General features: G+C 43.5%; 3 protein-coding genes across 3 annotated transcripts; all 3 read right to left on the bottom strand.

The window, feature by feature from the left end:
- On the bottom strand, nucleotides 1–2,552 carry LOC119224867 (zinc-binding protein A33-like). The gene has a single exon (XM_062562572.1). The coding sequence runs from the start codon at nucleotides 2,151–2,153 to the stop codon at nucleotides 726–728; it is 1,428 nt and encodes a 475-aa protein (XP_062418556.1). The 5' UTR covers nucleotides 2,154–2,552; the 3' UTR covers nucleotides 1–725.
- A 1,537-nt stretch (nucleotides 2,553–4,089) lies between these two features.
- si:dkey-174n20.1 (uncharacterized protein LOC796174 homolog) lies at nucleotides 4,090–6,506 on the bottom strand. The gene is made up of 4 exons (XM_037482378.2): nucleotides 6,115–6,506; nucleotides 5,617–5,859; nucleotides 5,149–5,451; nucleotides 4,090–5,019 (listed from the first exon to the last, which is right to left on the bottom strand). Exons 1-4 carry the CDS (start codon nucleotides 6,233–6,235, stop codon nucleotides 4,760–4,762), a joined length of 927 nt encoding a protein of 308 aa, XP_037338275.2. The 5' UTR covers nucleotides 6,236–6,506; the 3' UTR covers nucleotides 4,090–4,759.
- Nucleotides 6,507–7,212: 706 nt separating this feature from the next.
- LOC119224865 (zinc-binding protein A33-like) lies at nucleotides 7,213–9,300 on the bottom strand. The gene has a single exon (XM_037482315.2). It carries the CDS (start codon nucleotides 9,105–9,107, stop codon nucleotides 7,680–7,682), a length of 1,428 nt encoding a protein of 475 aa, XP_037338212.2. The 5' UTR covers nucleotides 9,108–9,300; the 3' UTR covers nucleotides 7,213–7,679.
- Nucleotides 9,301–11,129: the final 1,829 nt, after the last annotated feature.

The raw sequence follows: 11,129 nt of genomic DNA, 5'->3' as shown, positions 1-11,129 counted from the left end.
TGGATGAGAATAAAGGATTTTATTTAGTAGAACTCTGGAAACACAACATCTGGATTAAATTAATTATACTATAGTTACACAAACAACAGGCCAGTGATTTGTGTATTTAAAAAATAGACAAACAATTTATAAACTAAGCATCTGATCCAGAGGTGGATTCTCTTGTGATTGTCTCCTAGATTGAACCCTGAGAGATGGATAGAAATGTTCTGAAGGATCAGAAATACAGACATTTTCTACCAGACCCTGAACAGAGGTCAGATTGTGATGAAGACAGTCTGCAACCAAAATGTGAACTTTGTCTCCACCATTATTCTGCATCATCATCAATAAAAACGATAATCTGCAAATTAAACACCTGAAGTAACTGAACCATTTATTTATGAAACGGTTTACTATAAAACACAATGAAAAACTTGTTTAATGCTAAACATCAATAAGGTAAGATGAGGCTTTATGACGTGATTTAAAACTAAAGCCTTTTAATGCAAACTTTGAAAAAAAGTTAGTTATACATTTTTAAATGAAATGACATCACAGTAAATCTACTCGTCTGTACTTGAAGGATATTTACACCAAAACACTATTTAGAACATTATCCCTCACACATAGTTCTGATTATCCACATTTTAGTTTCTCGTTCTATAATTGAAAATATACACAACAACAAAAACTTTAATCAACATGCTGATGAGTCACTTTGACCTCACCACCTTCTCTGAACATCACAGAGAAACATCAGTTTGACAGATCTTGATATCAGCAGTTTTAGCATCTCCAGACTCTCCAATATTAAAATACGGGAAGAGTTTCTCAGTGAAAGTGTCTCTGTGAGTGCAGATGGGAGTCGTATCTTCAGGGTCGTAGAAGGACACGTCCCCCATGTCATAGTCCAGCTGGACTCTGATCCTCAGGAGACTCTTCTTCACTTTGACATGCTGACCAGCTCCATTAGTGTATTTTCCACTGCTATGAGCTAAACACCAGACTCCATATTTTGGTGAAGCGTATTTCTCTCCCTTCCTGTCAACTGACTCTTTAACCAAACCTAACCGCCAGTTAGGATGGTCTCCCACCTCCACCTCCCAGCTGTGTTTCCCTGAGCTGAAGCCCTCAGAGCCGAGAACATTTACATACTTAGTGAATCTCTCTGGATTATCAGGAAGCTGCTGCTTTGTGTCTCCACGTCTCACACTGGTCAGATCATCAGACAGAGAGAGCTTGGAGTTTGCAGTGTTTGGGTCCAGAATGAAAGGACTGAAGTGGACCTGGTCCTTCATCTTCTCCCAGACTCTGAAGGACAGGTTGCCCAGGTGTTTGGCCACATCTGTCAGTGCTCCTGAGACCAGCTGTGGATCTGTCAGTGAGCTCTGGACTCTGGCTCTGGTCTGAGTGGCTTTATAACTGCTGAGGAACGACACCTTGTGTTTCTGCAGGTCTTCTTCAACAGCAGAGATGCTGTCTGACAGAGAGGAGATCTGCTCCTCAATCATCTTCACCTCTCTGTTGATGGTCTTCCCCTTCTGCTCCTCTTCCTCCCTCAGAGCTGTCAGTCTGGACTCCTCTTCCTCTCTCAGGACCTGGTGGAGCTTGTTGAACTCTGCTCTGATCTTCCTCTCTGTGGACACCAGCTGCTTCTTGGAGAGTTGAATCACTTCATCGTATGATTTCTTCACTTGTTGGTGTTTGTCCTTCTTGTCCTGCAGAGACTTCAAGTCAGATCTCAGCTGGTCCTTCAGGTTCCTGACTGCTTGTTCTAGAGGAACCACCTTGTGACTCTGGTGGAGAGAGGACTCACAGACAGAACACACAGCTTTCTGCTCGTCCTCACAGAACCAATAAGGGACTTCTGGATGGTCTTCACACACCACCTCCTCTTTCTCCTTCTCTGGTTCCGTCTCAGTTGATCCAGTTTTCTGTCTCCCAGCAAACACGTCCGCCAAATCCTTCAGTTGGATATTCACCCCAGTATTATCTTTAGAGGATTTTCTTTTACAAATGGGACAGTTCTTGTTTCCAGCTTGTTCCCAGAATCGCTTCAGGCAGCTTGAACAGAAGCTGTGGTTGCAGCTCAGAGACACGGGATCTCTGAAGGTCTCTGAACAAACATGGCAACTCAGGTAACTTTTAAAAAGAGTGATTTTTTCAGCCATTTCCTTTAATTATCAAATCGGAGTCCCTCTGATTAACAAATCTCAATAGTTCTTGTGTTTAGTAGAGATATCTCACCCTGTGATGCGTCTCTGGCTCCGTTCATCAACGAGGAAGCAAATCATCTTATAAAGGCTGCCGCATTCTTCTGCGTCTTGTGTCGACGGACTCGTTTCAAAACAAGGTAATAAAAGACTTGCGCGTGTTGCAAAGCAATTAATCGCCAGAACAACAGGTCGTTTATTTATTATTCAAAGCCTTTTTTGCCCCGTGCATCACCACTGCGGCTTTTTGTCGCATTATTTTCGCGAACATATTTGTCCCGTATTTTGCTCCCCAATTTGTGGAGCCCTCGACAGGTGTTACACCTCTACTGGTTTTTACATCTACTGGTGGGTGTCCACTGCTGGTTCCATTTACGATTGTATAAGTGAGCACTAAATCACAGCCACGTATGAAAACATTTGAGAAAATATATTCGGAACGACCGGGATTTGAACCCCTTTGGGTCAAAACATCCTTTCGCCTCTCTGCCTGCTGATCTACGCAACGTGCCTCAAAATCTACACTATTGACCCCGCCATTTGTATAATTTATTTATTCAGTTAAAGCGGAACACGATGGAGGGTGTGTGGGATCTTAAACCACAGGTTACCTACTGGTTACACTTCCACGCATGTGTAACGCTACTTTTTAGCGAGGCTGCAGCTTTGCGCCGACACATTTGGATACAAAACGGATATTGTTTTCTTAAGGCCATACCGTGACGTAAAGTTCCCTGGAAGTGTTTAAAGACACGCCCAATGTGACCTGTTTTTTCAGATCCCCCACACCAGAAGGTTTCCTCCATACCGATGTATCACAATAATGATTTAATAAAACTAACTTCCTTGTCCCTCAAGAGCTGCCACGTGGCGCAGTGTGCACGCTGATGAGAGGGATGTATGTTTTGTGTCGTTTTGTGTTCGAATCCTGGTCGGTTCAATCAATTAATATAGTTTCCTAAATGTATTTTGTAAGTGTCTGTGGTGTACGTCAGATTGCTGTTTGTCATGTTTTCTTAAATAAACATTTTTTTTTGCTGTGATGTAGTGCTCACTTATACAATCGTAATCGCTGCAATGCATTTGTGATGCGTTTTGTACATTTTCAGCAATATGTTTGTGAATGTGTGACTCAGGAAACAGAGCAGACACATCTGCTGCTGTCGGGTAAACACAAACACGCGTAGGGAAAACCAGTTTCGGTACATTTAGCATTATCATATGAAAAAAAAACAGGACAATAGTCACTTTTAGAGACAAAATCATGTAAATACAACTTTTCCAAGTACAATGTTTGGCAGTAACACAAAGTTGTTAAATAATATAAATATTTAATCTAAATGTAAATGTTATATGTAAATTTTAAATATGAATGTAAATGTTAAATATAAATGTTATATGTAAATGGTTAATGTTATATATAAATACCATTTACATATACATTCAACATTTACATTTAACATTTAGATTTAGATTTATTTAAATATAACATTTAACATTTATATATAACATTTACATTTAGATTAAATATTTATATTATATAACAACTTTGTGTTACTGCATTTTACTTGCAAAAGTTGTTGCATGTACATGATTTTGTCTCTAAATGTTTGAAAAAGTGAAATGAATATTGTCCTGCTTTTTTTTCATATGATAATGCTAAATGTACCAAAACTGCGCAGGATTTTAGAATGTGCAACATTTTACAAACGGCGGCCCATAACCAACAGGTGGTGATGTTTTATACATACGCAGATCTTTTTTCATTTTAAAGTGACAAAAATAAACGTATTAAAATGAATGAAATTTTCAACATTTCTTTACTAAAAAATACATTAAAACACAATGTTTTCTAAAGTTGTATACACTTTATAGGAAATCACCACTGTAGTGGCCATTTGTCCTACAAATCTTTAAATGTCAAAGGGCCACTGCTGCACCGTTTGTCTCCTTCCACGCAGTAAGAGAGCGCATTGTCCAGGCGATCTTTTCTTGTTGTTTCTCATTTATTTGCAGAATCCACCAAACACATAAAATTAACTTGCCTGCTTTGCTATGCAGTGCTCTGTCTCACTGGTAAAAACTTTAGCACCTAGGTGCATGCTGGTCCTACCTGGCTATGCCCTTAAGTAACCTCCAGGTGGCCACATTACCCAGTTAGTGGTCCAATTAACCAAACAATTAAGAATTTGTTTAAGAATAAATAACCGGCTAATAGCTCCCACAACCACGTTGAATCATGTGTTTTACAAGTTTTTAAAAGAATACGTCGTCATTATAATTAAATTACAGTAAAAAAGTATTGTAAATCAATAATGTCAATCAATCAAACACTCAGATGTAGAGAGAACATTGGATAATTTAATACTAAACTCTGACTGAATCCAACAGATGGCATTAAGACAATTAAGAATAGCTTCTGATTTAAATTGTTGTTTTACTATAAAAGGTTTATCAAAAAACAGAAATAGGGTTTTAACTGTAATGAATATTTTCTGAATTGAATGTTTGTTTGATTAAATGCCCCAAAAAGGTGAAAAAAGATATCTGCCCTCATCTCCCCATCAGGCCTCCTTCACCAGCCTCTCGCTGGCCTCCCACAGTTTTTTGGCCACTCCAGCGTCTCTGGCGAAGGGACGCAGAGCGGCGGGTCGGCAGTCGACGAAGTAGCCCCCGTTGTGCTTGGCCGCTTCCTGTGACACAGCGCAGTAGACGACGGTCTGCGCCCCGACCTCACACGGCACGAAAAACATCCACATGACCACCTGCATCAGCATGCGGAACAGGACGGAGTAGTGGCACGTCCAGCCGCTCTGGACCAAACCTGCGGACACAAAAAAGGACGTGTGTTTGTGCGCTGTCACGGTGTCGCTTGTAGGATCTCGTGCGCAAAAACGAGGTGAACGCTGAGCACAATGGGGCCCACGTCGCGTCCCGATGCAGCGCCTCTTACCGGGGTGCACGGCGTAGGAGGTCACTCCTTTCCCTTCAGTGACGCGGGCCACTTCCTGGCTGAAGTAGATGTTGGCCAGCTTGCTGCGGCAGTAGGTGAAGAAGGGCAGCAGGTTGTAGTTGAGGTCCTGGAAGTTCAGCTTCTGGTATTTGTAGGTGGAGCATGTGAGGGTGACCACCCGGCTGGGGGCGCATTCCTTCAGGCGGGGCAGCAGCAGGTTGGTTAGGAGGAAGTGACCCAGGTGGTTGACGCCGAAACACATGCTGAAGCTGTCGTCCGTCCAGTCCAGGACGCCGGGCATGGCTGCAGGAAGCGCCGCGGGAAGGTGGAGAAGAAGGTCAGAAGCAGGAGGTGGAGGAAGTAGAAGCGGGTGGGCTTTAGCTGAAATTGCTATAACATTTAATGGAATGTTCTCTGGCGTTTAATTCCATCAAGGGATTCCCACGTTGGTGTATGTGACAGCCTCACCTGCGTTATTGATCAGGATGTCAAGCCTCTTCTCCCTCTGGAGGAAGTTCTTGCAGAATTCCCTCACAGAGCGCAGGTTGGCGAGATCCAGCTCCATGTGGAGGACGTTGAGGCTGCGGCTCCTGAACCTGATCTCCCTCACGGCCTTCTCAGCCTTGCCGCTGTCTCTGCAGGCGACGATGACGCGGGCGCCTCTCGTTGCCAAGGCAACGGCTGACTCCTTGCCGATGCCGGAATTCCCACCTGCAGAAGAGCATTTATAGAGAAATAGGGAATTGATCGTTGATCTTCATGCATGCAGCAGAACTCAGCTTTTTATATTCAATAAAGACTAGTTACATCACTGTATGAAGTTACTGAGTACAAACGTATCAGCATCAAAAGTATTGTTTATCTAAATGTTTTTGACAGCATATACTTTCTATCCACTACTGAACAAAACCCACCCGGTTATAAACGTTACATTACAATATTTTCTGTTAAAAGCAACATATTTACCTGTAATAACAACCGTTTTGCCATCAAGTCTTTTCAAATCGGTACAATATCTCCTCTTTTTCATCCATTTTAAAATGAAAAAAGCAACTAAAGACGCGATGATGGTGTAGAGAAAGTACATCTTCCTGCTTCTTATAATGAGCAGCAGCACTGATGCTGCTTCCTGCGGGAGCCTGGTGCTAACGGCAGCTAGCCGGTTAGCTTAACGGATGACTAACAAATACTTCATCTTTTTGTGCCCCTCCTCTTCCTCCATTGCGGTTCGGGACGCGTTGAGAAGGCAGTTGTGATCCAGGATGAATTAAAAGCAACATAAGACTGTTTTATTCAATGTGACGTGCCCCTTCTTATTCATTCTGAGCGACACTGCGGGAGTAGAGACGTGAACTGCGCATGCGTCAAATGCTAAACTAACGCACCGTATCGCGAGAGTACAGTATTACTGCAACGGGAATTGACACAGACGTTGACGGTGTAGTCAGAATACAAAATACAGTTTAAAAACGAAATTATAAACATGTCAGTGTGTACTGTGAAGCACACGTTGTGTTGAGGGGAAATGTTCCTTGTTGTCCACCATATAAAATGGGTAAGTAGGGATATAGCTATATTAATATATCCCTTTAGATTAGAGTTACGATTGGAAGGGAGAACCTCCATTTCCAGCGTCTCTGGCGAAAGGACGCAGATGTTTTGTCTTAGTTTTACGCAGCAAACTGAAAACTAAATATAAAATTCCATCTCCTTGAGATACAGTGTAAGTATACTGTACGAAACGGTACTCATCCCAAGTAAATGTTAAAAAACAGACTTTCTTGAGGCCTAATTGAATGGTGGAAAACTGGACTTTGGAATTCTCATTATTAATTTTTTTAGAGATACGTGGTTCTCACAAGACAGAACTACAAATATATGACAACCTTCAAAATGTGATGCGTTACTAAAAAGATGAAACCATCCAACAGGATATGAAGGAGTTTAAATTAACAGAAGCATCAACATCTATAAAAGTAAAATGCTGCACATTAATGAAGCAGAAATATTCATCCAGAAACTTTATGTCAAACAGACAGGAAATATTTTACTGCACAATGAAGTACATTTTACAGATGAAACCTTCACATCAGTAAGGTTTTAAAGGACTTATACTTTTAGTGGAGTATTTTCCCAGTTTGGTATGAGTTATTTTTATTGTGTTTGTCCAGATGTCAGGACACATGTTCATGAAACTGGAATAAAGTCCTTCTTGTAACAGACTGATAATCTTTGCTTCATCAGGAATAGACAATAATATGTAGGTGCAGCTCAGCAGTGTTGGTGCACAGTGTCCCTCACCTCTTGTACGTACTTCTACATCTCATCAACCAACACCAACCCAGAATGAAACAATGAGAGGAGCACAGCATGAGGAATGGAACACAAAGGTGTGGATGAGAATAAAGGATTTTATTTAGTAGAACTCTGGAAAAACAACATCTGAATTTAATTAAAGGTACTACAGAACACGACACAACTATGATCAACGTGCTGATGAGTCACTTTGACCTCACCACCTTCACTGAACATCACAGAGAAACATCAGTTTGACAGATTTTGATATCAGTAGTTTTAGCATCACCAGACTTTCCAATACCAAACCATGGGAAGAGTTTCTCAGTGAAAGTGTCTCTGTGAGTGTAGATGTGAGTCTTGTCTTCAGGGTCGTAGAAGGACACCTCCCCCATGTCATAGTCCAGCTGGACTCTGATCCTCTGGAGACTCTTCTTCACTTTGACAGTCTGATTGGCTCCATCAGTGTATTCACCACTGTAATGAACTAAACACCAGAATCCATCTTTTGGTGAATCACCTCTCTCTCCCTTTCTATTAATTGACTCTTTAATCAAACCTAACAACCACTGAGGATGGTCTCCCACCTCCACCTCCCAGCAGTGTTTCCCTGAGCTGAAGCCCTCAGAGCCCAGAACATTTAAATACCTAGTGAATCTCTCTGGATTATCAGGAAGCTGCTGCTTTGTGTTTCTACGTCTCACACTGGTCAGATCATCAGACAGATAGAGACTGTACTTTGCAGTGTTTGGGTCCAGAATGACAGGACTGAAGTGGACCTGGTCCTTCATCTTCTCCCAGACTCTGAAGGACAGGTTGCCCAGGTGTTTGGCCACATCTATCAGAGCTCCTGAGAGCAGCTGTGGATCTGTCAGTGAGCTCTGGACTCTGGCTCTGGTCTGAGTGGCTTTATAACTGCTGAGGAACGACACCTTGTGTTTCTGCAGGTCTTCTTCAACAGCAGAGATGCTGTCTGACAGAGAGGAGATCTGCTCCTCAATCATCTTCATCTCTCTGCCGATGGTCTTCCCCTTCTGCTCCTCTTCCTTCCTCAGAGCTGTCAGTCTGGACTCCTCTTCCTCTCTTAGGAACTGGTGGAGCTTGTTGAACTCTGCTCTGATCTTCCTCTCTGTGGACACCAGCTGCTTCTTGGAGAGTTGAATCACTTCATCGTATGTTTCCTTCACTTGTTGGTGTTTGTTCTTCTTGTCCTGCAGAGACTCCAAGTCAGATCTCAGCTGGTCCTTCAGGTTCCTGACTGCTTGTTCTAGAGGAACCACCTTGTGACTCTGGTGGAGAGAGAACTCACAGACAGGACACACAGCTTTCTGCTCGTCCTCACAGAACCAATTAGGGACTTCTGGATGGTCTTCACACACCACCTCCTCTTTCTCCTTCTCTGGTTCCGTCTCAGTTGATCCAGTCTTCTGTCTCTCAGCAAAGGAGTCAGCGAGTCCCTTCAGCGTTAAGTTCACTGCTGGTTCATTCGTTGAGGACTTAGTTTTACAAATGGGACAGTTCTTGTTTCCAGCTTGTTCCCAGAATCGCTGCAGGCAGCTTGAACATAAGCTGTGGTTGCAGCTCAGAGACACGGGATCTCGGAAGGTCTCTGAACAAACATGGCAGCTCAGGAAACTTTCCAAAAGAGTGATTTTTTCAGCCATTTCCTCTAATGATCAAACCCGAGTCTCTCTGAACTACAGATCTAGATGGTTCTTGTGTTTAGTAGAGATATCTCACCCTGTGATGCGTCTCTGGCTCCGTTCAGCAACGAGGAAACAAATCAGCTTTAAGTTTCACTTTCTCTCCTTTTATTGTGTAAGTAGCTGACATTTCCTTTAGTCACCAGTAGGTGGTGATGTTTGATTTATACTCAGGACACTAGGAAAAGATTATTTTTAAGTGACAAAAATAGACTTATCAAAATTAATAGAATTTGCAACATTTCTTTACTATTAAAAAAGTTTTGTCATTTTTTTAAAGTTATAGGAAATAATCACCACGCCTTGTGTTTTACAAGCAAAGTGTTTGAAAGATTACACCCTCACCCCCGACCGGGCCCATGACTGGGGCTCGGAAAGGTGGAATATATTTTAAATAATTTGATCCAGTTGAAGAAAAATGGAGAAGATTTTTTTAACTTTCTGTTTCAATTCAAAAACTCTAACATCATGGCTTGTCCCTCAAACTCCATGGCATTGGCCCAAAGCCGTCATGTCTGTCAACAGGAGACGGGTAACCGTAGAAACCAGGGTCAAAAGTGTCGGTGTGTGCGTGTCATGTGAACATGGCCCTGTCCATCAGTTTTTTTCGGCCTGATATCTAAAATTGAGGAATCTCTAGCATAACAAAACATCCATCCATGGTGTCCCTTTTTCTTATTAAATCCGGCCTCCTCCTCCTCCTCCGTCTCTCTTTTTCAAAGCAAACATTGAACGGCTCATGCAGGCCGTCGGCTACAAACTATAAACTTCTTAACCTGGATTGGCTCGGCTTTGAGTTTGTAAATCAGAAGCACCTGGGTCCAGCTCCCAGTGTCTTTGTACTTCTCCACTGGTGCCATCAGGTGGCAGCATTTCCCACCAAATTCCTGGTGTGAGCAGATTTCCCTTCTTGTGCTGCTGTGTAGTGAGAAGCAGGTTAGTGGCTACAGAAGTGACATCTTTTTTTTAATCTGTGACGTGTGATCCACCGCTTGCAGGCGTCGATGCAAACTGCAAACCGAGACTTGAATCTGAACCTGCCTCGCGTGGCAGAACACTGAGGTCCACTCATCGACCGGCCGGGACGCAGCTTGGACGCAATCGATCCTGACTCCTTCATTGGGTGCACGTGTGCGCCTCCTAACTTCGTTATCCGCTGCAGTGCCGTTTAGGAATGTCTCTCCGATCAAGCCAGGCGATCGTATTTTATCCTTTCTTTATCAAATTGAACGTTGGCTCACAGAGACATTAGGACGAGATGTACAGTGAGTCACTGACAGTATCCGGTGGCTAGTGGGGGGAGGGGGGGGCGGGGCTTATCTGGTGTCATCAACACGCCTGGGTGCCACCTGCCATGAAAACAAAAGAAACAAAAGGAGAAGCCAGTTCCACTTGGCAGCGCATTCAAAGCTGGGCCTTTGAGCTGAGCTCACTCTCGTTGCCCAAATGCGACTAACGACTGTCACCGTGACCACAGGGGCTGCAGGGCAGGTGTTTGCATGAGCTGCTACCACCACCATTCAAATGTGACCCGTAGCCATGTAAACAGCACTAAGTACAGGGCCGAGCCTCCTCCTCCCCCTCCCCCCACGGCGTGTAGGCGAAGATGAACTCGGCGTGCCGCTCGACAACAAAATGCCGCTGCATCCGGTTTGACTTCTTCCGTGAGTCACTTGAAATGAGCCTTCGGCGGAGGTGTTGCCGAGTCCCTTCTGCTCAAAGGGAGTCTCTCTCTCTCTCTCTCTCCCTTTTTCTCTCTGTGTGCCCGAACGCCGCTCCTGAAACCGCTTGAGAAGGACGAGGTTACGGAGGTTACGGAGTTTACTCGCGTGGCCGCGCCTTTGTCTCGGGCCTTTGGAAAGACAAAAGCCCTGGTTGAGTATCAGATGCTTACGGATCGGCCTGGTGGCACGAGGACGTTCAAAGAGCTCCTCGTACGTAGTTTGAGCTGAAGACCAGTCGGAGACCAGATATTTTGCAAAC

This window comes from Pungitius pungitius, chromosome 5, assembly GCF_949316345.1.
Source record: "Pungitius pungitius chromosome 5, fPunPun2.1, whole genome shotgun sequence".
Lineage (NCBI taxonomy): Eukaryota > Metazoa > Chordata > Actinopteri > Perciformes > Gasterosteidae > Pungitius > Pungitius pungitius.
Note: the sequence above shows the minus strand (reverse complement) of the source record. Positions and strands in the feature narration are given on the sequence as shown.

Coding starts and splice junctions, on each gene's coding strand:
- LOC119224865 (XM_037482315.2), bottom strand. CDS start 9,107: ATGGCTGAAAAAATCACTCTTTTGGAAAGTTTCCTGAGCTGCCATGTT.
- LOC119224867 (XM_062562572.1), bottom strand. CDS start 2,153: ATGGCTGAAAAAATCACTCTTTTTAAAAGTTACCTGAGTTGCCATGTT.
- si:dkey-174n20.1 (XM_037482378.2), bottom strand. CDS start 6,235: ATGTACTTTCTCTACACCATCATCGCGTCTTTAGTTGCTTTTTTCATT. Junction 5,860..6,114: donor CAAAACGGTTGTTATTACAG/GTAAATATGTTG, acceptor GCTCTTCTGCAG/GTGGGAATTCCGGCATCGGC. Junction 5,020..5,148: donor CTCCTACGCCGTGCACCCCG/GTAAGAGGCGCT, acceptor TTGTGTCCGCAG/GTTTGGTCCAGAGCGGCTGG.